This window comes from Takifugu flavidus, unplaced genomic scaffold (assembly GCF_003711565.1).
Source record: "Takifugu flavidus isolate HTHZ2018 unplaced genomic scaffold, ASM371156v2 ctg269, whole genome shotgun sequence".
In the NCBI taxonomy this organism is placed as follows: domain Eukaryota; kingdom Metazoa; phylum Chordata; class Actinopteri; order Tetraodontiformes; family Tetraodontidae; genus Takifugu; species Takifugu flavidus.
In genome coordinates this window covers 554-26158 of record NW_026621918.1, presented here as the reverse complement: position 1 = coordinate 26158, position 25605 = coordinate 554, and the positions used below count along the sequence as shown (strand labels likewise).

The 25605-nt window shown below is 42.8% G+C and overlaps 4 protein-coding genes across 14 annotated transcripts; 1 reads left to right on the top strand and 3 right to left on the bottom strand.

Annotated features, from left to right (window-relative positions):
* Positions 1–1725: 1725 nt before the first annotated feature.
* LOC130520038 (uncharacterized) lies at positions 1726–9801 on the top strand. Of its 6 annotated transcripts, none has more exons than XM_057023599.1 (6): positions 1726–1944; positions 2059–2390; positions 2475–2807; positions 3394–3474; positions 3575–3633; positions 9537–9801. In XM_057023599.1, exons 2-6 carry the CDS (start codon positions 2345–2347, stop codon positions 9651–9653), a joined length of 636 nt encoding a protein of 211 aa, XP_056879579.1. In that variant the 5' UTR covers positions 1726–1944; positions 2059–2344; the 3' UTR covers positions 9654–9801. The 6 variants fall into 6 exon arrangements, with proteins under 6 accessions (XP_056879579.1, XP_056879582.1, XP_056879578.1 ...); XM_057023602.1 differs by lacking the exon at positions 9537–9801 and adding an exon at positions 4360–4856 and having other exon boundaries at positions 1734–1944; positions 3391–3474; XM_057023598.1 differs by having other exon boundaries at positions 1737–1944; positions 3391–3474; positions 9537–9797.
* LOC130520036 (uncharacterized) lies at positions 5593–12452 on the bottom strand. Of its 6 annotated transcripts, XR_008948608.1 has the most exons (7): positions 12326–12452; positions 11907–12236; positions 11258–11722; positions 11081–11130; positions 10897–10995; positions 7660–7851; positions 7392–7537 (listed from the first exon to the last, which is right to left on the bottom strand). XR_008948608.1 is itself a non-coding variant. In XM_057023590.1 (6 exons), exons 1-5 carry the CDS (start codon positions 12363–12365, stop codon positions 10870–10872), a joined length of 1011 nt encoding a protein of 336 aa, XP_056879570.1. In that variant the 5' UTR covers positions 12366–12452; the 3' UTR covers positions 5593–6414; positions 10863–10869. The 6 variants fall into 6 exon arrangements, 5 of the variants coding, with proteins under 5 accessions (XP_056879570.1, XP_056879569.1, XP_056879573.1 ...); XM_057023590.1 differs by lacking the exons at positions 7392–7537; positions 7660–7851 and adding an exon at positions 5593–6414 and having other exon boundaries at positions 10863–10995; XM_057023589.1 differs by lacking the exons at positions 7392–7537; positions 7660–7851 and adding an exon at positions 5593–6414.
* Positions 12453–15550: 3098 nt separating this feature from the next.
* Positions 15551–23654, bottom strand: LOC130520035 (uncharacterized). The gene is given in 23 exon segments (XM_057023588.1): positions 15551–15727; positions 15925–16050; positions 16134–16238; positions 16312–16422; positions 16499–16600; positions 16674–16850; positions 16945–17047; positions 17259–17333; positions 17407–17486; positions 17552–17635; positions 17728–17881; positions 17957–18078; positions 18187–18318; positions 18393–18538; positions 18698–18762; positions 18843–18932; positions 19005–19136; positions 19211–19295; positions 19542–19674; positions 19676–19745; positions 19905–20118; positions 20205–20299; positions 21118–23654. Coding segments are annotated over 23 exon segments (5031 nt in total). The 3' UTR covers positions 15551–15634.
* A 3-nt stretch (positions 23655–23657) lies between these two features.
* LOC130520041 (uncharacterized) lies at positions 23658–25398 on the bottom strand. The gene has a single exon (XM_057023604.1). The coding sequence runs from the start codon at positions 25317–25319 to the stop codon at positions 23658–23660; it is 1662 nt and encodes a 553-aa protein (XP_056879584.1). The 5' UTR covers positions 25320–25398.
* Between the last annotated feature and the right edge of the window lie 207 nt (positions 25399–25605).

Below are 25605 nucleotides of genomic sequence, written 5' to 3'. Positions count from 1 at the left end.
AGGAAATGTGTCAAAAATAACCAACAAGCACAAGTAAAGAATCAAAAGGCCAGGCACATCTTATTGTGAGGATAAATTAATATTACTTCCCCACTTCTACAAAAAAATCGAGTCTTTCTTCTCAGCTATAGCACATGTGACTCAAAATGATAGCACTGGTCTAACGTCCCCCAACACACGCACACACCACCACACACACACACACACACACCAGCCAGTTCCCCACCGCATTAAACCCGACTAAAATGGTCTCTGAACCAGTAAAAACATCTCTGACAGGATGTTAAATTTGTGGCGGTCACTCCTGCATTAGATGCAGATGTACACATACACACACACATGCACGCATGCATGCATGGTTGGGCTACCACCTCGAGGTAGAGAAAAGATGCAATGCAGTATAATGTGTTTAATTTAATTATCAAGTATTTGGCTGTAGTTATTTTATTTATTTTGTGGTAGGTTTTTTGCTAAAAGACAGTAAAGGTTATTTGAAAATAACCTTTGAATATCTTATCTGGGCTGATGTGCATGTTTCATCCTAAACAACCACAAACTGACAAATGAAATATCTTATTTCATTTCATTCCTTCCTTTTCTTCACAGGGGGCCTATCGCTACTTGCTTGAATGAGTTGCCAGCTCATTGCAGCATTTGGAGGTGCATTACCTTGCTCAAGGGTACCTCGGCTACACTCCAAATGTGTCCTGACACCTGGCCCTACTACCAGAACACTTGTTTTGTAGGCACCGGGCCTTGAACCAAGACCCCTCTGCTCCTCAACCCAGTCTCTGACAGACTTTTTTTTATTGTCAAATTAATTTGGATTTGAGCCCATGGGTTTATTTCTGAGCATCGAGTGTGAGAGGTATTTGGGTTCTTCTTTCATTTCCTGACATCAAAGGATGTCACAAGAAGCAGAAGAGCCAGAGCAGTTATATAGTGATGCTGGTGATGTGCTTTTACGTGTGAAGATTCCAAAATAAAGGTGACAGTTTGACATAAAATGTTGTGAAGATACTTTGTTTAAAAATTCACTTATGGGTCATGTTAAGGGGTGCAATATACCAAAGCACTTATTCTCTCTCTGAGGATTTAAACACTTATTTCTGTAAGTGAATATGAATTATGTCATCAAGTTAATGTTTTTACGATGAGCCCCAGATTGTGCAAAAAAGAACCTTAAAATTTAAAATTAGTGTCATTGAGGGACTCATTCCCCTCCCGATATTTCCCACAGTGTCTCGTTCATGATCAGCATCAGACAGTCATTTCCAGTCATTAATGTTGCACCCTTTTTCTGTGTTTATTAACAAATTGGACTAACCCTTTGCTTTTTGATGAAACTGTATATAAACCTTGTGAACTGCTCTTCATGTTTCGAGTTGCGGCTCTACTTTAGGGCCGAAAACTTAAACCTCAAATGGACACCAAAGGAAGTTTTGATTTTGATTCTTTGGAATTTTATTTTCTCAGTGCATGCACAGCAAATCACCAGCAGGGCGACATTACACCTTTTAAATACCTGCTAGATTGCATGCTTTGTTGACTTGATTCTGCCTCTGCCTCCATCAACTTTTAGGTTCCGCATGTTGGGTTATGAATTTTAAAAGTAGTAACAAGCACTAAACCACAATAACAAAGATCACATAAAATGCTTCTCATGCTCAGATTTTATATTGATTTTATATTGAATGCTCGTGCGTTAAAGTTTACCCTCAACCGCATCAGCAAAGACGAATTAAAGAGTCTGTAGTCTGAAAATGTGATGGGCATATTTACAAAAAACACATTTCCTGCTTTTCAGCCAATCAGAATAGTTACACTGTAAGCGTTCCCATATTGAGAGGACTGTTAGTGAGCTACCACACCAATTGTGCAAGAGAAAGATGCTGCATCACATGATTGGAGGTCTGGCTGCTCTGATTCTCCTCAGTAGGTTATGTAAGTGCCCTTTTTTATGTTGAAATGACTGCAACCAATATAATTCCAGTTAAAAGATCGAAACAGGTAGATACTAATTTGCTTTGTTTCTTCTGTTGTTTCCATTGCCTCCAGCTCAAAATGAAGACGTTCCTCACAAGATCCCTGTGCGTGTGGTTAACCAGGGCGATAATGTCACCTTGACATGTCCAGCCTCTGCTGATATAACTGGGTTTTTCTTACACAAAATAAAGTTTGGTTACTTCGCTCAGACATTTGCAAGTGGCTTGAGCAAAGTGTTCCCCGAGGACAGTTTAACACATCAAGATTTACAGCAACCACAGAGAATTCTCTGCATCTTTTTAAGATCAGAAACGCTTCCAAAGAAGATGAAGCGACATACTTGTGTCAAGCAGGAACAATGTACGAAATGTCATTTACCAACGGAACAGTTTTGATTGTGAACGGTAACGTAAGACCACACCTGAGTCTTTTTTCTGTGAAAGAGTTGAGAATAATGCATGCTTCTCTTTTCCATCCACTTCACCCAGACCACAAAGGTCAGAACTCGCTACAGGTGAAACAAAGCAAATCAGTCCACCCGGGTGGGTCGGTGACTCTCCAGTGCTCGCTCCACTCCAAGAAGGAAAAAAAACGGCACACGTGTCCAGCTGAAGACAATGTGTACTGGATCAGACTGGGGTCAGGAGAATCCCACCCCAGTATCATTTACACACCCAGCCACAGCAGCTGTGAAGGGGAGGAAAGAAGCTGTTTTTTATACTTGTCCAAAACGGTCAACGTCTCTGATAAAGGAACGTACTACTGCGCAGTGGACATGTGTGGGCAGATCCTTTTTGGTGGAGGAACCACGCAGCTGCCAAGTAAAGGAAACATATTTAATATTACCTGTATTAATATATTTACTGACAATTAACCAATTTTTCTTGTATAGTTTTGATGAGGTTGGCTGGATAATTTGCAGTGTTGTCCTTCTTTTGTTCTCTTTGGACTTTTGCAAGGCGGTTCTCAGATAAGCAGGAGTGTGGTGATTATGCAATAATTTACTTGGTAAAAACATCCGAAGCATCTCAAAGCTCTACTGCGCTATTGTGAACGTGTTTTCAGTTTATTCGAGGTAATTAGTGCTGCAGACCTAAAAAAACAACAACAAAAAAGATCTCCCATCTTCATCAGTTTTATTTAACATGTAAAGGAGTAATATGGGTGGGTGGCAGGAAAGATGCTGGATTTGCTGGTATTGGGTTAAAGTTGGAAACATTTTTTGAATTGACTGAACAAACTGTGCTATTATCATTTGTGGCACAATTATATATAAATATATTGTGTTACTGCGTGTATGGAACTGTTAGGTTACATTCGCTGTTGTTTCAGTTCTTATTCTTGGTTCCTTATAATGATTTTATAGAAAACACACGTGAAATGAGTGATGGTTTCCATTTCCAGCAGATGCACGGGTCCAATTCGTTGTTGTGATCGGAATACTGTCCGTCTGCTGCGTGCTGCTGCTGGCTGCTTTAATCATCTGCAGTAAGCGTAGGTCCATCGCTTTCACTGAATTGTCATTCAAAATCAACATTTATTTGATTTTTGAATAAAGCTTTTTTAGCACTGATGCTTTCTTTAATAGGAAAACCAGCAGTCCTCACTACTGGTGACCCCCACAGCTCAGCTGAGGATCATCTGGAGGTAAATATATGTGTGGATAATGTGAAATCAATCATACCCTATATATTAACCAGGCTGACTCTTTATCAAAGTATGTCATGGAGTTAATAATAACAATAACATTATATATTATTATTATATTATTATTATTTTATTATTATTATTAGTATTATTAGTGTAGTAGTAGTAGTAGTAGTAGTGTAGTAGTAGTAGTAGTAGTAATATACTAATAATAATAGATAAATACCTAAATAATAAAATAAATAAATAAAAATCAAAAAGTGCCAAACAATCCATCATAAAACATAAATGCATGAAAGCAGTCACATATGTATGGGGGAAAAAAAGTCTTTAAAAGTTGTTTTTAATAAATGTGTCTGTGGGGACCTCAAAGGGCCCCGGTCCCTCAGGGTGAGGATTTTGAGCCGAGGGAGCGTGTTGTGTTGTTCAGAATGAGCAGCTCTTTGAGGTCAGGAGCGTTAGCGTGGATGCACTGGTGGGTGAGGAGTCTTGCAGCTCTGTTCTGAATAGACTCAAGTTTCAGGAGATTTTTGGTTCCTATCAGGAGTGAGTCGCATTAGTCCAGCCTGGAAGAGATGAAGGCATGAACAAGTTATTCAGGAGAAAGTTCTGGCTCATTCATGCCTTTATGTCCTCCAGACAGAGAGTGAGTGATGGTAGAGATGGAGCGGATGGTGAAACAGAAGACAGGTCTGTTTTATATAAAATTGGGTTTCATCTTTGTAGGAAACAGAAGGAAATTCCTTAGCGAATGACGACTTGTGGCAGCATATATTGGATGAAAAGGTAGGGAGCGTTAACTAGGCAAAGATGCAGTTTTTCCTTGGTGGTCTGTGATTAAAATCCTGGAGATACATGTGTGTTCATTTGACAACAAAAAGGAACGACTCTAAAATTGTTCCTAGGAAGCAAATCTGTTTTATTTTACCTTTCCAGACAAACTCATGCTTAAAAACAGGTTCTGAAAGAAAATCACAGTGTCACCAACCACTGCGGACTTACTCCTCTGTTCCACTTTGCATCTTTAGTGATGCCTTTGCGTGCATGCTCGCTTCCGCTCCTCCTCCTGCTTAGGACCTCTGTGACCACTGGGGGGCCCAAGGCCCAGCAAATAACTTAAAAAAAACCCCAAAAGTAAATTTTGTTTACATGGTTGAGTGATGATGATTCAACTTTTGTCAAATGTATATGCTTTTGTATAAAAAATGTGTTACTCAAGGCTACAGTTGGAGGTCAGTCATGATATATCCTGCAACAATGAAACAAGTAATGCATAGCTTTCACCATAAATGCCCAAATGCATCACTATATTTGTGGCAGCCAAAGTTCGCAAACACCTAATCTCTATGTACCACATCGACACCAGTGCTGGAGTAATTTTATTTTCTCCCTACAAATTAACAAATATAAAACACGCACTGGTGCTTTGTCACAGTGGATACATTGAGTTCCTCACTATAGAGGGTATAGGGGTTGGTTTTGGACACCGCCTCAGATTTACACGTCATCATTAGAGATTTAACCTGTGTTGATTATTTTCAGGATGGCGAGTTAGAGAGAAGAGAGCTATGTAACGCTGAATTTCCCCTCAAGAAAGAAAAGGCATGCAGCAAAGGGGGAGTTACCCCCAGAGTGCATTTACTCTGGTGTCAGAGGCTGAAAAGACTTTGAATGTGAAATTTAGAAATAGAAAGAAATAAGAAAATCATTCAAGAGGTATTTCAGCCAGGATGACAAAATGAATGCATCTTTGCTGTGGACCTAATGTGTGAGTGGTGACTCTGAATAATCACTCTGCAACAAAAAAACCGCAACGATTGTAGACGTGGTTATAAATGTGGCCAGAATGAGCAGAATGGCAAATGTGATGCTAGAATCTAAGTTTCAGTCTGAGGGGAACTAAGTACTGGTTTACTGCAAAATAAATAAATAAAATATATATATACCAAACTCATTGGATCCGTTTTCACATAGAATTCTCATTTTATTGTCATTTATTTTTTAAATGTTATGAGATGGTATGCCAAAAAACCCAAAACCCCCCAAAATGACCGATTATTGTAGTTGATTTTGTCCTCAAAGCTCATTAAAGTGGTTGTAAAGCAACTTAAACCTTTTTTTTCTGTGTGTGAATGAACTGAATCAACAACACCATTTTAGGGAAACGTTGGGGTGGTCCATTTGTCACCAATCCCCATTTAAATATTCACCATGTGCTGGTGATGTGTTAGTTATCAGTGGATACTTCAAGGTACGGCAAAGCAGGCGTTAAACTGAGTTACATTGTGGCGGACACATAGGGGTGTATCTCACACCCAGGTGATGCATGGGGTGATGGGCGTGGTTAGCCCTTCATTAGATGCACTGTTCGAAGCGCCATTTAGTATTGTCTGGTGGATGCGGAATAAAGACGTTTAAACCATCTGTCTGAGTCGTTCCTCGTCCTGCCACAACGTCACAATAACATCAGCATAGTTTTGCTTTTAGGTACAGTCAACTTTCCCCTGCTGCCCCCGAGAGGCATGGCATTTAGTTAACAGTGAGTTAAATACGTAAAACACAGCATCTCTTTGCACACATTTCATTTGTTAATGAAGAAAAATGACCAAAAATATGGTAAAATGAAGTATAATGTAGAAGTCAGCCTTAATCAGCCCCCCCAGAGTATTCCCTGACATCAGAGTAGATGCTTCTTTTTTCCTTCTCTGTATCATCATTTCTCACTGATTTTCTTCGAGCAATGTTTGGAATGGCGTAAACCAAATCCTGCTCCTCACTGGTCTGGGAGAAAACATGGACAATCATTATTATTAACATTATGTATGGCTGTTTATCATGTCTTTACCTGTTGATTGCAGGGATCAACACTGACTTTTACAGCAGTTCTTTGCAGAGTTAAACGAGCTTTTTGGTGAAAGAAAAGTACACAAGTGAAGTAAATTTGCCCAAAATGCTTCTCAAGTAACTTTAAGACATTTAAGAGACGTGTTTCTTACCAGTGCAACAGCCACAAAGGTTTTTCTTCTGCTTAGTCCTCAGATAAATAAAAAGGACGATGAGACAAACGGACACAGCAGCACCGAGTGTGTATAAAAACTGTGGAGATTATATGGCCATCTTTAATTTTCACTGAAATCATAAAATTAAAATAATTAGCATATTTATTGCAATTTGAAATACAGGGAATGCAAAAATAAACGTTGACCTTCATTTTCGGGCTCTGAGCAGTTCCCACATGTCTGCTCACATTTTCCTACGGAACAACACAAATCTCCAGAAGAGCAGATGTTACTGAAGACGCTGTTCTGGATCTGTTAAAGTTTTTCATCCACTTCCACGTTGTTTCTGCAATGAAAACTGAAAAATGGCCCAACAGATCTGGAGCCACAGCAGCAGCGTTGTTGAGGTCATCCAGAGACGTTGGGTTCTCGGAGTCAGAGAGGACGGGACACTGGAGGAGCACAGAGCGTTCTCCAGGGGTCGGATCATAGGGATGAGCCGTGGGGACACCATCACCTTCAGATTCGGAGACAAAATTAGGCACAAATGAATTCTGATAAATGAACTGTGATGTTCCAAGATGAACTATGTCCAAACCAGCAGATATTCACCTACTACTGTTAGGTCTACTCTTTCAAAAATGCACTTTGCCCCGTCATGCAGAAATAAACTCCAGTATCATCCACACGTGGGTTTTTAATAACCAAATCAAATGATCCTGATTCCATTTTGGTTGTGAAGTGAGAATCTTTTGTATGATGAGATGATTTTCCGAGGAGTTCAGGTAAGAATCCAGGAATAACTCTGATCCATGAGAGGAGTGCTGACGTCTCGCGGGGACACTTCAGTCTCACAGTCTCTCCAACAGTTACATTCTTGGTCTCAATGATGTTATTTGTGCATCCTGTAAAGGCAAATAATACACCCAACATAGTAAAATGTGTTTGATCTCTCCAAAATGACAGAGCAAAGAGCAGATTCTAGGAACTAATTAGTAAAAAAAATGTATTTTCCTGTGTTACTTACCCCCAAATCTGACAGGAAAGAGGAGGATATAAAATAGAATCAGCATTCTCTACTTAGTGCGCCTGTCGCGTCTCACGGGTTAAAGGTGCTGCTCAAATGATCAGATGAAGGAAACAGTTTCATTACAGTGTGCTTGGTTCTCAGTAAGAGCACAGGGGAGGAGATATCAGCTCGTTTTCCAACCTCTGAAAACTGATGCAGAGTTTTTAAGTTTTTAAAGTAAAAGCACTGTGATGACATTTCCCCTTTTCTTAAATCTGAGAGTATTTAGTTTTGATGGTGAAGGAATTCATTTGAATTTTAGCTCCCTGACTCGCCAACCAGAAATTTACAGCAGTAACCCAAAAATTATGTTTAGAAGAGATTTTGGTTTGTGTTTTAGCACATCCAATAAGATCACCTACACTTCAAACCAATTTAATTTAAACTAATTTACTAATAATTACATGTATTTAATATAGAATAATATTAAAAATGAACAAACTCTCTCCTTGAGGCAAGTGTGGTGAGGCAGAAACCATGAAATGACCCTGTTTCCTTTAACCCAACTGGTAGAGAGAGGAAGAGGTGCAATAGAGGGAGGTTAGAAAGACAATAGACACGTTCAGCACAAAAATATTTAGATTTAAAATTCAAAGAACAATAATATACAAGTCTGTTTAAGTGAAGTGGAAAACAAATGTGTAATGACTTCATCTACCACGAGGGGGAGACATACATGCTTCAGTACATATCAAAATTGTACTGCAGCACCAACAATTACGCATTTGTGCTTGAACTTGCAGCAGTTTTTGAACCTGAACTGGAACCAGTAGGTCTGTTTGATGTGGCTCAATCTAATAGGCAGTCCATCAAAGTCTGGTGACATCCTGATGTGCAGAATTATTTAAACAAATGATAAACAAGGATTTCATTATTAATTATTAATTATTATAATTTCTTGATCTAATCAGCTCACATAGACGATTCTTATAAAGCTAGCCACACGGTGCTTTAATACTAGACCAATGTCTGCGGATGTCCAGACCTCCAGTGGATATAAAGAATAGTTGAACATTTTTCGCTTAATTTATATTCTAGGTTAATGGTTTGACAGACAATTATGTGGTTTAAACAGTTCATATGTTTCAATTTCCGTGTTTATCGGATGCATCTGTTCATTTTCAACCAAATGTCTGTTTTACTTATATACATAGTAACTTATTAATGGCTGCCTTACAAATAAACTTAAATTATTGGGAAAAATCTGTAACAAAACCTAAAAGGTATGTTTTTAGCCTTTAATTAAACACACTGAAGCAAACTTTTAGTTAATTCTGGGTCATAATAACATAAATGCTTTTGCTGGGACACACCAGCATTATTTTGAGCAAGTTTCAGAACAGTTAACAAACCTACAAAAAAGACAATATGGAAATTAAAACACCAAAACTGCTAAAAAAAAAAAAAAAAACTACAATAATCACAATAATACAATGATCAATAATAAGAAACAATTTCAGGTTTAGAGGAGCAGAACTGATCAAACCTGACCAGACCAATTTTAAATTTTAAATTGGTCCTTCTATGGATACAAAGCAGCTCTTAAAACTCTTAAAAGCTGAGCGATAACGTCGCAATATTTTTATCTGTGTGTAATTTTATTTAAATTGTCTTAATAAACAATGTGTTTCCTACATTTGCATTATTCATCGACATCAGTGCTGGAGTAATTTTATTTTCTCCCTACAAATTAACAAATATCAAACACACACTGGTGCTGTGTCACAGTGGATACATTGAGTTCCTCACTATCGAGGGTATAGGGGTTGGTTTTGGACACCGCCTCAGATTTACACGTCATCATTGGAGATTTAACGTGTGTTGATTATTTTCAGGATGGCGAGTTGAGAGAAGAGAGCTATGTAACGCTGAATTTCCCCTCAAGAAAGAAAAGGCATGCAGCAAAGGGGGAGTTACCCCCAGAGTGCATTTACTCTGGTGTCAGAGGCTGAAAAGACTTTGAATGTGAAATTTAGAAATAGAAAGAAATAAGAAAATCATTGAAGAGGTATTTCACCCAGGATGACAAAATGGATGAGTCTTTGCTGTGGACCTAATGTGTGAGTTGTGACTCTGAATAATCACTCTGCAACAAAAAACTGCAACAATTGTAGAAATGTGTTATAAATGTGGCCAGAATTAGCAGAATGGCAAATGTGCACCGTCAGGAAATGATGCTAGAATCTAAGTTTCAGTCTGAGGGGAACTAAGTACTGGTTACTGTAAAATATAATAAAATACACTATATATACCAAACTCATTGGTGTGTGAATGAACTGAATCAACAACAACACCATTTTAGGGAAACGTTGGGGTGGTCCATTTGTCACAATCCCCCATTTAAATATTCACCATGTGCTGGTGATGTGTTAGTTATCAGTGTGGATACTTCAAGGTACGGCAAAGCAGGCGTTAAACTGAGTTACGCCACAATAACATGAGTTCAGCACAGTTTTGCCTTTAGGTACAGTCAACTTCCCCTGCTGCCCCCCGAGAGACATGGCATTTAGTTAACAGTGAGTTAAATACGTAAAACACAGCATCTCTTGCACACATTTCATTTGTTAATGAAGGAAAATGACCAGAAATATGGTGAAATGAAGAATAATGTAGAAGTCAGCCTTATCAGCCCCTCCAGAGTATTCCCTGACATCAGAGTAGATGCTTCTTTCTTCTTCTCTGTATCATCATTTCTCACTGATTTACTTTGAGCAATGTTTGGAATGGCGTAAACCAAATCCTGATCCTCACTGGTCTGGGAGAAAACATCGACAATCATTATTATTGACATTATGTATGGCTGTTTATCATGTCTTTACCTGTTGACTGCAGTGATCAACACTGACTTTTACAGCAGTTATTTGCAGGTACAAATATAGAAATATAGACAATATAGACAACATAGAAATTAAAACACCAAAAGTGCTAAAAAAAAAAACCTACAATAATCACAATAATACAATGAACAATAAAAGAAACATTCAGGTTGAGAGGAGGAGAACTGATCAAACCTGACCAGACAAATTTTAAATTTTAAATCGGTCCTTCTATGGATACAAAGCAGCTCTTAAAAACTCTAAAAAGCTGAGCGATAACGTCGCCATATTTGTATCTTTGTGTAATTTTATTTGAATTGTCTTAATAAACAATGTGTTTCCTACATTTGCATTAATTTCCTCTAACGGGGGTCCTCACTTCAGAGTAGACTGTTTCTTTGTCTTTGAGACGACCTCTGTCTGGTTGAGCTTTGCTCCTGGTGAAGACTGCAGCAGAATAACACATCTCCTCTTCTGTCTGAGCAGACACAGGGAAAAATCTCATGTTAATCAAAAATCAGTATTTACACGTCTATAACGCTTTTGATTGTTCTGATCCTCACCGGCTGAGTGTCCTCGTCACTCGCGACTGTTGTGCAACTGAGTACGGCAGCTGTTTTAAAAATAAGAGAAATAAAAGCAGCTGTTTCAGAAGGTATTTTATTGAATATATTCTCACTGAACAATAATGGGAAATAATTTTACGTTTTTAAACTCCTTAAAAAAAATTAATAACGTACCCTCGCAACAGCTCGAAGATTTGCCCTTTAGGATCCAAACCAGGCAGACATTTACAATAACACTTGCAACCAAAGCAGCAGCCAGCAGAACCACCAATATAGTGTTCTCATCTAAGACCCCTGCAGTCCTGAAGTTGAGGGTTCCAAAGAAAAACTCCCCACATGTGGCCACAGCGCAGGAAAAGGGCCCAGCATCAGAGGAGCCCAGTAACTCTGAGCTGCTGCTCTCCCATTTCTGTGGAGCGCCACCTCTGACACCACCCTGGCATCCATCCTGGCTGCCTCCGTGTGCAGCAAAGACACTGGGATAAGATGCATCAGGTCCAGACTGGAACCAGCACACGTTGCGCTCTGTTCTGCAGGTTGTGTTTTCAGAGTCAGAGAGGACAGAACACTGCAGCGTCACTGAACGCACCGAATCAGACGGAGGCACTTGGATTACGGCTTTGACATCAGGCTCCGTCCCTGAGAAATTGAAATAGGACAAGAAACATGTCGGGTTTCTGTCAAATCTATCGCTCTGAATCACAGACTTTGCTGCTGCAGCCATGTAAATGTTCCCACTGTGGCAGAAATAAAGATATCTTATCTTTACCTCTAACATTTTAAACGAATATGAAAGTAAATTGTTATTTTACATCATTCTTACCTTGAATTCTGAGAAATATCCCCTGAAAAAATGTCAGGCTTGTAAAAACAGTTTTAATACAGTAATAAAATCCTGCATCATGTGGAGTCACTGACAGAATATGCAACATAAACGTGCCAGGCCCTTGTTCACAAATAAAATGAGAGGAATTGTTTGGAGCCTTGTAGTCAAAATAATAAATGACTCCTACGACATCAGGTGGGCTTCCAGGAACAAATCTGATCCAATAGAATATTGCTGGCTCTCCAGATTGCTTGCGTTCACAAGTCAGAGTCACATTTTCTCCAATATCAGCCCGTTTCATCTCAAAGTGCTGCTCATCCACCCCACCTAAAGAAAACAGCCAATGCAGTAACATGGGCACTATTCTGTGTTAACGTTGAATAAAAATGGAATAACAGAGGACTGTATATACTTACGCACGAGTCGGAGGCTCAGCAGATAAAATATAAACCTCATGTTTGGCTAATCCAGCTAAGGAGATGGTTAGATGGGCTGAAATGTCAAAAATGTCCATCTTATGTACTCGTATCAAATGGGAGGGCGCAGAAACACCATCCTCTGATTGGACTACTGTGAACAACAGTGGAAATAATCAACTGTCTTTGGAACACAAACCACCAGCAGCACCAAGGTTTCTTTCATGTTCAGGTCCGGTTTTCTACAGTTGACATGTAGTAAAACAAAATACAACAGGAAACTGGCAAAAAGAGTTATTACCTTGAGTGGATTTAATATTACAGGACAGTTATTTAGCATGAATTCACCCTCAGAATTTTTTGGCAGTGCAGAAACTACCTGATGACCAGAGAAACACTCAAGATTATCATAAAAAAAAAGAGACACACAAATCAGATCAAAGACTCATTGTTGGTCAAACACTGAGGACACCAGACTTTGGAAGAATCTATCAATTAGTTTTCTTTTCTCTTTATATGTGACGGGTGCGATTAAGACCCAAAAGCAGCACTCTGGAAAACTGGACCGTGGTAATGACTTTAATTAGCAGACGGGCAAACAGGAACTCAGGCAGACAAGGAAACACAGGAAATAGTCCGTTCTTCAGGCTCAGGGCCCGCACAAAGTCTATGGGTTGCAGGCTCGGGGAGTGGGTCGTGCAGAGCCGGAATGCGGAACCAAGGGGGAAGGATGTAAATCATCGGAACCGTGCAGTCCGCTGACAGCGGGCACGAGTGACAGAAAGGGGCTTACAGGAGAGGAGGCTGACGATGTAGCGGAGCAGACTGGGGACGAGCAGCAGCGAAGTCAAAACCAGGTGAGCAGACAGGAACCAGAGACGCTGAGGCGTCGTAGTCAGGGGCAAAAGGCAGGTAAGTTGTCCGGGGAACAGGGGAGACAGGCAGAACGAAGACAGGCAGGGGTCGGTAACGGGTAATCCAGCAGGGAAACAACGCTGGAAAGTCTCGCATGAAAGCAGAAGAACAATCTGGCAAAGACTGAGAGGAATAAGCTGCAGCTGTGCTTGCAGGTGAGTGGCGTTGAGCTGACGGGGTGGGAGTGGCTGGCAGGTAGAGTGGAGCAGAGGCAGGGAACTGGGAAATGGGGCTGTGACATCATATGTAGAAATTCAGCAGTAATCAAACTACTGTGGAAGAACCTCTCACAGACTGCCTCCCTCCCTCTCTCTCTCTCTCTCTCTCTCTCTCCACACACACACACCACACACACACACACCACACACACACACAGACAACAGAACGTTCACAGTCCAGCCCAGGAAGCCGTGCTCCACATTGAAGCCGAAACGACACAAATGAGGGTTCAAGTTTCATGTTGGCTGATGTTATTGTGAGCTGTGACCTCACAGGCTGCTGAGAAGGAGCTTTCCTGGATAGAAATGTGTTAATATAATAGATAATAGAACTGGTTGAGGACGTTATTGTGAAATATAAATAAATGACATCAAGGTGAACTTAATTTGTATGTGCACAATTGATTGTTATTCATATTTTACATTTTACCAAACCCCTGTTTTCTCTCATTCATTGGTTTTTGACAAAAATAAGGAAGTCTTCAGGAGGAGGCAGAGGTGACTCTAGGGGGCGCTGCAGTTAAGATATGCTTAGATATCACCATAAATGCCCAAATGCATCACTATATTTGTTGCAGCCAAAGTTTGCAGACACTTAATGTCTATGTACCACATCGACATCAGTGCTGGAGTAATTTTATTTTCTCCCTACAAATTAACAAATATCAAACACGCACTGGTGCTGTGTCACAGTGGATACATTGAGTTCCTCACTATAGAGGGTATAGGGGTTGGTTTTGGACACCGCCTCAGATTTACACGTCATCATTGGAGATTTAATGTGTGTTGATTATTTTCAGGATGGCGAGTTGAGAGAAGAGAGCTATGTAATGCAATGTAACGCTGAATTTCCCCTCAAGAAAGAAAAGGCATGAAGCAAAGGGGGAGTTACCCCCAGAGTGCATTTACTCTGGTGTCAGAGGCTGAAAAGACTTTGAATGTGAAATTTAGAAATAGAAAGAAATAAGAAAATCATTCAAGAGGTATTTCAGCCAGGATGACAAAATGGATGCATCTTTGCTGTGGACCTAATGTGTGAGTGGTGACTCTGAATAATCACTCTGCAACAAAAAACTGCAACGATTGTAGACATGTGGTTATATATGTGGCCAGAATGAGCAGAATGGTAAATGTGCACACATCAGGAAATGATGCTAGAATCTAAGTTTCAGTCTGAGGAGAACTAAGTACTGGTTTACTGCAAAATAAAAAGATAAAAAAAATATATACCAAACTCATTGGATCCGTTTTCACATAGAATTCTCATTTTATTGTCATTTACTTTTTAAATGTTATCAGATGGTATGCCAAAAAACCCAAAACCCCCAAAAATGACCGATTATTGAGTTGATTTTGTCCTCAAAGCTCATTAAAGTGGTTGTAAGGCAACTTGAACCTTTTTTTTTTCTGTGTGTGAATGAACTGAATCAACAACAAAACCATTTTAGGGAAACGTTGGGGTGGTCCATTTGTCACTAATCCCCCATTTAAATATTCACCATGTGCTGGTGATGTGTTAGTTATCAGTGGATACTTCAAGGTACGGCAAAGCAGGCGTTAAACTGAGTTACATTGTGGCGGACACATAGGGGGTATCTCACACCCAGGTGATGCATGGGGTGATGGGCGTGGTTAGCCCTTCATTAGATGCACTGTTCGAAGCGCCATTTAGTATTGTCTGGTGGATGCGGAATAAAGACGTTTAAACCATCTGCTCAGTCTGAGTCGTTCCTCGTCCTGCCACAACGTCACAATAACATCAACACAATTTTGCCTTTAGGTACAGTCAACTTTCCCCTGCTGCCCCCGAGAGGCATGGCATTTAGTTAACAGTGAGTTAAATACGTAAAAGACAGCATCTCTTTGCACACATTTCATTTGTTAATGAAGGAAAATGACCAAAAATATGGTAAAATGAACACTGTTGTAAAAACAAAACACTGTTGATACTAAAGCATCAGTATGGTCCTCATAGACGCTTTCTCTGATCCATAGTCATTATGATCAGTATTCATTCATTCTCAGCATTTTCCCCCATCTCTCTCTCTCCCACCTCTCGCACCTTCCTCATACATTGAAATATAGCACAGCCTTTTTCATGTTGTAACAGTTTTTTGGTAATAAACAAGTGATATTTTCTGCTTCAATTTCTTTTTTTAAAAAAAGGTAAATTTCTTCAGGAAATCCCATCTTTAAGGTGGAGAGTTTCTTGGTTTGGGTCCTCAGCTTGGGGTTTTTGATTCCGAGTTGGCCAGTGGATACATCCACGCTGATCAAACAAAAAACATAGAAATAATTCTGTATATGTTTGTAGCCAATATTTAGAATATTATGTTGCAGCAGTTTGGAGGGCCGTCTTTAACATGGAGTAACTGTTGTTAAATAACTTGGTGTTTTAATATGTGCATCAGCATAGCTGAAATGTATGCAATTTTCAAGCCTCCACTAAGAAATGATTTCATTTACCATCCACAACAAGAAGACCATCATTGCCAGCAACAAAAGCAACGCAATGACAGTGAGGAAGATGATCCACCAGGCGACTTTGGTGAAATACTCGATCTCTCTCTCCATGAATACTGTCAGTTTTACCTGTTGACGTTCAAGTGAATATAGGAATGATTATTCCCCACAGTTAGGCAGCTGAGTGTGATTTTACTATCTTTGGTGTTTACCTGTGTGCTTAGTCTGTCAGATTTTAGCCCAGTGTTTTCTGGAGAGTTTGTCAAACTGAGTGTCGCATCCACGGTAATCATTAAATAATTAAATGAGCTGTAATCCTGAAACAGAGAGCTAAGACTTCACAGGTTTTCAATGATGGAAAAATAACTTGAAAGCGTGGTCAGCTCCCACCTCCAGGAATGTGGTGTTCCAGAGACGAGAGTGCAGAACCACCATCGCAGTACTGTCTAGACCCTGCAGGGGGCAGTGGATCTCCACACACCTCAGTCCATCTGTGCAGGTCTGCGAGAAAACACACCTGAAGCTCACGTTCACACACCAATCCATGAGAAATAAACGCAATTCAAAGCTTTCTCACGAGCGTTTTGTATTTCCTTTTTGTCGGGAGAAATAAGAAGTCACCGCTCGTCAGTGCCTCAAGTTCTGCTTCACGTTTTTTCTTGGAGGGTCCTCGCCAACCCTCGATTCCAAACAGTAACAGGTCAGAAGTGTTGTGTAAAACAGTTTGAGCAATAGGCAGAGGTGTTGGGTACCTTTACATCTTTAAGGTGATCGATCTCATTTACAGGCGAGCAGGGCACAGACTGGACACCTTTACTGCTGGTGTGACTCAGGTACAGAAGCCACTTCCCAGCAGAATTCTCCTTTGGCCAGAAGAGGTTCAGTGAAGCATTAGTGAAGGATTTCAGTGATCTACCCAAATTTGTTATCTGCCGGAATAAGACATCACAGCGTGGTTTGACTTTTTGCTTCAGATGTAAACCTAATATGTTGTATGAAAAAGTAGAGGAAAAGATGATTTACCCTAAATTCATACTGAACTGCAGCTCCGATATCCTCTGCCGATTTTATGGTGCTCTTACCCTCCAAGCTTTGGCCAAAGGACACTTGAGATGGCCTAGTTAATCTGATGGACAAAATGAACCTTTTGCAAGCTCAACCTCAAATTCATTATCAGTTTTGCATATTACATTGCATCTGAAGATCTTGTTCTGCATCTTCAGATAATTAAAAACACATTTGACTTCTATGACCTCCAAAAAGCACATAACAATGAAAGAAAACATTTCATTTGCGTTATTAAATGACAAACAATGAGGTAATGATGCCACACTTACCCGTATAATTGCAGTTTTAGTTCAAAAAATACTTTGGCCACCGCCTCAACTGGTTTTAAGTCCTGCCTGCTGGTTCTGAAAGATTATTCACATTCATGTAGAGTATAGCTCAGTGATCAATAACTTATGCCGGTCTCTGATCACTTACGTTTGAAGCTGCAGAGTGATATTCACAGCCTTTGTACTCAAAGAGATGCCTGATGTTGTTAGCATCACACAGAATGTAACCTACAGGGAGGAAGAAGAAAGTGAGGATAGAAGAGAAACTGGTGAGGAAATTCTGTGGGACTGACTTCTGCATCTCTCTGGATTGGGTTTCCCAGTCCACAGTCTATTAGAGTCCCTTTGTCATTGACTGTACAGTCCACCTTTGGCTCCTAGGGTGATGAAAGATGATTTGGTTTTACAGATGCAGCCATGTCGGCCGCTCTGGTAACTTACAAAGGTTCCTAAATCCTCCGGCACTCACCGAAGCTGTGCTGACAATATCAGAGTAACGGAGAGTGTCTGGCAGACTGATGATTGAGCGAGTTTGGTGGGCGTCATCCCCGCCCCAGTTGGTCACTGTCAGCTCCAAAGCGATGTCTTCCTCAGTTGGAGTGATGACTGCTACACCATCCTCTCTGACAGAAGGACAGAGCGTCCAATCACGCTCAGCTGTAGATCTGTTCCATTGGGCTTGTGGTGCCTCGTCTTACCCGCTGAGCGATCTGAACACGCTTTTGCCATTTTCTGTTTGTCTGGAGCAGAAGTCATACTGTAGATGGAGGTTGCTTTGGCAAATGTTGTCGCTGCCGCAGCCTCTGTTTAGGAGGGTGATCTGTCAAAAACACACAGGCCAGAGGTCATTTGTTACTCTTTCAAAGGTTCTAATATGCTCTTGTGGACAAAGGCGCTTTCTAAAGTTAAATGGTCAAGATTTGTGTACCTCTGAGACCTTGTTATTGGGCTGAAAGCGGTCCAGTATGGGTGTAACATGCTCACTGGTCCATTGAGTGGAACTCCCCAGAGACATAGTAACTGAGACGGGGATAGAGTGTAGCCGGTCTTTGAAATCCCGCTGCAAGAGAAGTGGTCATAGTCATCTTTGTCTGTGAACCAGATGATGGGTCTTGTAACACAAGAAAAGAGTACCAGGAGTCTGAGCTTGATGTCAGTACAGATTTCCATATCCTGCCCCGGCAGCTCCAGCTTCCCTCGAGGAACCCCCAGAAAACCCACTCTGGGAGGAAGCCTGACATTGTTCTTCCTAATATCAGCCTCAAAAGTGTAATTGAGTACTGCAAAGGGGAGAAAATTATGCATGTGGATGCAGCAGACGCTTCAGTTAAGCAGCCTTTAAGAGATATCATGTAAATGCATTTTTTAAATATCACTTCACAGCTGTTTTACTCCTATTAAGTTACATCTTCAGTCAATCAAATAGAAGAGAAACTTACTCAGTTTTGGGTTGAAAGACTCCGGGTGTGATATGTAAGAAAAACACGCTTGAGCTGTAAAATAACTGTACAAGTGCAAAAGAACACCCGATCAAAGGTGCTTCCTGTTGTCATGTCATGTTATCGTTTGCGTTTTATACCATACCATGTACGTTTATCACACTGTTCCTTAGTGATGTCTATTTTATCCGGTGTAACTCGCAGGGTGCTGCTGACACGGACCACGGGCCTCGCTCTGGAACGCAGAAAGCCTGTTGATCATTTCAGTTCAATTGTCTTCATCTCCACGTGCTTAAGTTTTAAATACCTATAAACAAAGACAGAATCGGACAGAGATCCTACAGCCAAATCAGGGTACAGATTATCGTCCACGTCCAAGTTCCCGGACAGTGAATATCCAAACAGCGTCACAGATCTGGATCTGGATGAGAGCACCTGAAGAAAAGAGAACAGTCAATCTCCCTTTCGGCAGAAATGTCCCTTCCAGGCTTCCATATTTACGTCCCTAACTGCGCTGCCTTTGTGTTGATACCGTTTGACGAGCCACAGTAAAGATACACTCGGCCAGACCCATCATATGGTCCTCCAACAGCAATATCTAACAATGGAAACAACAGTAACATACACGATATTAGTTTTTGGTCCGTGGCATTGTTCTTAAGCGTGTGATTTGTATTTAAAATATACTGCAGTTCTTTTTCAGCTAGATTATCAGCTTGTAGTTGTCACACATGACCGCAGAGGTCGCTGTTTACTAGGTTTTCGTCTGCTTTGACGGCTCCTTTGCCAGCTCTGTGGTTGACGTTTCAGTGTGTCCGTCGTTTTTATATTAAAATGACTTAACCTTCATAATTATCTTGATTGATGTCTCCTATGTTTTCCACGGCGAGTCCAAACATGGAGCTTTGTTGTCCAAGAAGCTGAATTGGAGCGATCTTCTCCCAGTTTCTCCCATTGTCGTTAATATATACTGTATATATACACTGCTCCTCCAACTAACTCATCTTTCTTATAGAACTGTGGTGCCCCTACAGCAAGGTCCTCCCATCTTTGGAAAAGAAAAAAACAGCCACTAATGTCAATATTGATTGTTAGGTGATTGTACAGTAATACCATCATTGACTGTAAAGAGGCTGGGAGAGAGTTGAAGGTCTCGGAGGATAAATAAAAGATAATTTAATTAGATATTGTTCTAAAATAAACCTACCCATCACCGTTGAAATCAGCTACAGCCACATCATATCCAAAAGAAGAGGCCAGACCCGGACCAGAGAGGACCAACTCCACAGACAAGTGTCTCTTGGCTCTAGGGTCTGGCCTAAGAAAGGCCACCTGACCACTGTAACCTCCTCTGGGAGCTCCTGAAACGATGGTCAGCTCACCCTTCCTGATAAGAGCCAGACCAGAGTCAATGGAGAATCCTGGAGGACAGACCCATTACACTTATTAGTGAAACTATAACTTTCATTCAACATGGGAAAAGAGTAAGACCAAAACTCAAACCAACCCAGGTAGCTGTTCCTCAGGAGAGGAATAAGCTCGGGATTAAAGTGGTTGTCGCAAGGATGAACGGCGGTGGAGGAGACAGAGGGAGATGGGAGATTCTTTCCTCCAAAAATGTACTTTAATTTACCAAAAATAAAGCAGCGTCAGAAGATGCCAGGCTAAATCCATACAATACATACAGACCCTGCACACTCTTACACCCCACCACTTTAACTTTTTTCCAACAATTTCTTTTCCTCCAAAACAATGACCAACCAACTCAATAACCAACAAGAAGCCCTGTCTTGGGCCTACTACAGGGCTTTTATACCTGTAGCCCCTCCCACAGGTGAAACCAATTATCCAAATTATTACGCTCACTAATACATTTAACAACTCAAAATTAAAACCGAAAAGAAAATACAAAATATGCGTAAAACTTCCAAAACAAATTTCCACCACCAACAACCACCCAGTGCACAGTAAAATACATGTTCAATTTACCCCAATAAAACACCCCCGCTAAAATAGATTGTGCCGTAGCACCCCGCAAAACCCCTCCATATATACAATCATGGACCAGTCCTTCGGTTTCCCCAAACGAGGAAGTATGTCCTGCTGGTGAGCTATGGTAAAAAGTGGTTTGTATGAAATGCCTAAACCGAGTAACCCTAGACGGAACAGAATGGAAATGAAATGTTTGTGTGTGCGTATGAAGTGTGTGCGTATGAAGTGTGTGCGTATGAAGTGTGTGCGTATGTGGCACGGCTCACTCCGTGACATTTCCCCCCCCTTCTGAAAATGCCCCCTGTGGCATCCTAGAGAGGAAGTCAGCAGTACAGTTCATCTTCCCTGCTCTGTACAACACATCAAAATCAAATGGCTGTATAGCCAAGAACCACTTTGTGATCCTAGCATTCGTGTCCCGCATATACCCCAGCCAGGACAAAGCTTTGTGGTCCGTCTCGAGCACAAATTTACGCCCCAACAAATAATATTTGAAGGAGTCCAGTGCCCATTTTATTGCGAGACACTCTTTTTCGACCGTTGAGTAGTTCTGCTCTCTGGGTAGCAGCTTCCGGCTAATATAAGCCACTGGTTGCAACTGTCCTTCATCCCCCTGCAAGAGGACCGCACCCAGGCCTCTCTCTGAAGCATCGGTCTGCACCGTAAATGTTCTCTCAAAGTCTGGACTGAGGAGCACTGGCTCTTGACATAAAGAGTCCTTCAAGTCCTGGAACGCACTCTCACACTCCTCCGTCCACTCCACCTTGTTTGGTTGGCTCTTGCGGGTCAGCTCTGTCAGTACAGACGCCTTCGCTGAAAAGTTTGGTATAAAGCGCCTGTACCAACCCACAAGACCCAGGAACGACCGCACCTGCTTCTTGGTGGTTGGCCGCTTTGCAGCCGTGATGGCTTCCACCTTCCCCACCTGAGGGCGGATCACACCCCGTCCCAGCACATAGCCCAGGTAGGACGTCTCCTCCCTGGCCAAGGCACACTTGTTTGGGTGGATGGTAAGGCCCGCCTCCTTAACCAAGGAAAGGACCTGCTGCAGATGACCAAGATGCTCCTCCCAGGTGGCGCTGTAGATGACAATGTCATCCAGGTAGGCAGCGGCAAAGCTCTCCGTCCCCCTGAGAACTCTGTCCATCAATCGCTGAAAACTCGCCGGTGCCCCATGCAAGCCAAAGGGTAAAACTGTGAATTGGAAGTGTCCAAATGGTGTTCTGAAGGCAGTGAGCTCCTTGCTGCCCTCTGCCAGCGGTACCTGCCAATAACCCTTGCACAGGTCCAATGTGCTTAGGTATTTGGCCTTGCCCAGTCGTTCAATCAGGTCGTCGACCCTTGGCATGGGGTAGGGGTCGAACTTTGTCTGCATGTTGACCTTGCGAAAGTCCAAACAAAATCTCAGGCTGCCATCCTTCTTGGGAACCAGGATAACTGGGCTACTCCACTCGCTGAAGGATGGCTCGATGACCCTTAGCTGAAGCATCATGTCCAGCTCCTCCTTCAGGACCGGCAGTAGTCGCTCTGGCACCCTGTAGCATGGCTGCCGCACAGGATTGTCGTCCTTGAGCACCACATGGTGCTCCACCAGCTCTGTTCGCCCAGGCCGCTGAGTGAAGAGACCCTCTGGCAGGATGTAGTGGAGGTCACGCTGGCGCTCCTCTGACAGATGACTGACGACCATCTGGCACTCCTCCTGCCGGCCTGGCAGGTACTGTTCGCTGCACTCCTCTTCCTCCTGGACCGCTCGGATCATCAGCGCTGACGCCCCCTGCTGTGGTTCCGACTGCACCTCTGGCTCCACCCGCTCATTCCATCGCTTCAACATGTTGACATGGAAGACTTGCCGTTTCTTTCGACGGTCTGGCACGTCGATCTCGTACGTCACAGCTCCCATTTTGCGTGTCACAGTGTAGGGCCCCTGCCATTTCGCCAACAGCTTGTTGTCAGAGCTGGGCAACAGTAGCAGGACCCGGTCACCAGGCTGGAAACGGCGTGTGCGAGCAGACCGGTCATACCATGACTTCTGTCGATGTTGAGCCTGGCGAAGGTTGTCTTGAGCCATTGCAGTCACTGCGGTCAGCCTCTCCCTCATCTTCAGGACGTAGGAGATGATGTCCGTCTGCTGCGGCGTCTCTCCTTCCCAGGTCTCCATCAGCACGTCCAGTGGGCCCCGCACCTGATGTCCATACAGCAGCTCGAAAGGGGAGAACCCAGTTGATTCTTGGGGAACCTCCCTGTACGCGAACAACAGGTACGGTAGCCACTGGTCCCACTCCTTTCCACTGTCATCCACAAACCGTCTGAGCATGTTCAACAGAGTTTGGTTGAACCGCTCTACCAGTCCATCAGTCTGTGGGTGGTAGGGAGTGGTTCTGATGCGCTTTATCCCTAACAAGTCATACACTTGTTGGAGTGTTTTGCTCATGAAGTTGGGACCTTGATCTGTTAAAACCTCACGGGGAATCCCTACTCTGGAGAACAACTGTAGCAGGCAAGAGGCAACCTGCTTGGCAGTGACAACCTTTAGGGGGAAGGCTTCTGGATACCTGGTGGCGTAGTCACATACAACCAAAATGAAACGGTTCCCTGCCCTACTCCTCTCCAGGGGACCAACAACATCTACCCCTATCCGTTCAAACGGGGTGTCAACAACAGGAAGTGGCACTAATGGGGCACGTGCCAAACCTTTGGCTCCTGCCAATTGACATTGTGGACATGACCTGCAGTATTCTTTGATTTGTACAAACATTCCTGGCCAGTAAAAACGTCTGCCGATGCGCTGTAGAGTCTTCATGTGAGCTAGGTGCCCTGCCCAAGGGATTGTGTGGCCTAGCTCTAACACTTGTGTCCTATATTTCTCTGGCACAACAAGCTGTAAGCCATCCTCGCTCTGCCTGTACAAGATGTTATTTTGCAGGATGAAAACTTCCTTTCCAAGAGTGGGGAAAAACACACCCATCCTCTAGCTTCTTAAACAGTGGGCTAGCGTCAGATCTGCACGTTGTATATCTGCAATATCACCAGAAAAACGTACATCTGCATCAGACAAGCTAGGGGGATCAACATCCGTCACACTCTGCAAGTCTGAATGCTCTATAATCTCCTCCACTGTCTGTCTACGCTTAGCACATCTTTCTTCTCTGGTGCATGCTGGCTCAACTGGAACATCCTCACCATAAAAAGGAAAATCTGCCATGTCAATAGGTTTTGCCTTTGCCATCGCTCTAGTCACTACACAGGCCAAGGCAGTCCTACCTACCAGGTCTGACAAAACAGGGAGATCCTGGCCCAACAACACTGGGTACGGCAGCTTGGGAACCAGCCCCACACTAAGCAGATACGTCTGACCACAAACCTTGACATATGCATCTGCTGTACTATGTTCAGTCTGATCACCATGAACACAACAAATGGTCAACTTGTCATTCTCATTTATACACTCAAGGGGGACTAAATCTGCTTGAACCAAAGTTTGGGTGCATCCTGTGTCAACTAAGGCCTTTGTGGGTTTACCATTTAGCTCCACTGTAATAACAGGATCCCTGCTAAGCTGATTCTTAAGGGGTGGGCTAGGGTTGGGTACATAACACAGATGGGAGTGTTTGGGCTTCCTGAGGGGGCAAGCCGGGCTCTTGTGGCCTTCCCTACCACAGTTAAAACAAGACACCCCTTGGGACTTAACACTGCCTTGGGGAGGGGGTTGTGCGCTCCTATTGTAGCTACCAGAACCACATCCTCTACCAACACCATCAGACTTACCCCAGGGCGGGTGGTCCCACACTCCAGCGTAGCGGAACCTCTTGGAGCCCTTGTGTGCGGCGACAAAGTTCTCCACCATGGTGGCGGCCTCTGCTGCTGTTGCTGGGTTCCGTTCCTTGACCCAGGTCCTCACCTCCGGATAGAGAATGCGCAGGTATTGCTCCAGCACCATGGTCTCCATGAGGGCCTCTTTGCTGCAGCTGTCGTACTTCACCCATTTACAAAAAAGGTCTTTCAGGCGTATGTACAGTTCTTGTGGTGTTTCGTCTTGGCTGGTATCTAGAGCTCTGAATTGTGAGCGGTACGTCTCTGCATTAATGTCGTACTTCTTTAGTATGGCTTCTTTCAGTCTGTCAAAGTCTGTGTTGTTTTCAGGGTCCATTGCAATGAAAGCACTCCTGGCTTTGCCTGTTAAGAGTGGTATAAGGTGGATTGCCCAGTCTGCCTTTGGCCACTCACAGGCTGCTGCCAGCTTCTCAAAGGTCGTCAGGTAATGGTCTATATTGTCTGCATCTTCCAGCTTTGCCATCTTCAGCTTGTATGGCGTCTTACCCCCTCTGGCGGTGGCTGCAGGCCGTTCTGTTGTAGCCCCATGAGAGGGAACTGGACTGGTCTTCCTCTCTCGCACTGCCTCCACATCCAGCTGTAGCTGGGTCACCTGATGGGCAAGATCTGCATACTGCTGGGCTTGCTGGGCTGACTCTCTCTCCAGCTTGTCATCTCTGGCCCGCTGCACCATCATGAAGGACTCGAACATTTTTGCCAGCCGGTCCAGGGATGACTCACTGGGGTTGGCTGCTGTCGCTACCGCAACGTCCCCAACTGCTGCTGCTGCCTCGTCAGAGGCCTTCTTCCTCGTCGCCATCTTTGTTACCTTGTTCTGTCTCACTCCAAATCCCACTTCTGACACCACATGTCGCAAGGATGAACGGCGGTGGAGGAGACAGAGGGAGATGGGAGATTCTTTCCTCCAAAAATGTACTTTAATTTACCAAAAATAAAGTAGCGTCAGAAGATGCCAGGCTAAATCCATACAATACATACAGACCCTGCACACTCTTACACCCCACCACTTTAACTCTTTTCCAACAATTTTCTTTTCCTCCAAAACAATGACCAACCAACTCAATAACCAACAAGAAGCCCTGTCT

Excerpts from the sequence above, each read along its gene's own strand:
- LOC130520041 (XM_057023604.1), bottom strand. The coding sequence starts at position 25,319 with ATGGCGACGAGGAAGAAGGCCTCTGACGAGGCAGCAGCAGCAGTTGGG.
- LOC130520038 (XM_057023597.1), top strand. The coding sequence starts at position 2,345 with ATGTACGAAATGTCATTTACCAACGGAACAGTTTTGATTGTGAACG. Across the intron at positions 2,391-2,474 it reads AACAGTTTTGATTGTGAACG|ACCACAAAGGTCAGAACTCG; the intron begins GTAACGTAAGAC and ends CACTTCACCCAG. Across the intron at positions 2,808-3,393 it reads AGGAACCACGCAGCTGCCAA|ATGCACGGGTCCAATTCGTT; the intron begins GTAAAGGAAACA and ends CATTTCCAGCAG.
- LOC130520036 (XM_057023589.1), bottom strand. The coding sequence starts at position 12,365 with ATGAGGTTTATATTTTATCTGCTGAGCCTCCGACTCGTGC. Across the intron at positions 12,237-12,325 it reads GCTGAGCCTCCGACTCGTGC|GTGGGGTGGATGAGCAGCAC; the intron begins GTAAGTATATAC and ends TGTTTTCTTTAG. Across the intron at positions 10,996-11,080 it reads GTGACGAGGACACTCAGCCG|ACAGAAGAGGAGATGTGTTA; the intron begins GTGAGGATCAGA and ends GTGTCTGCTCAG.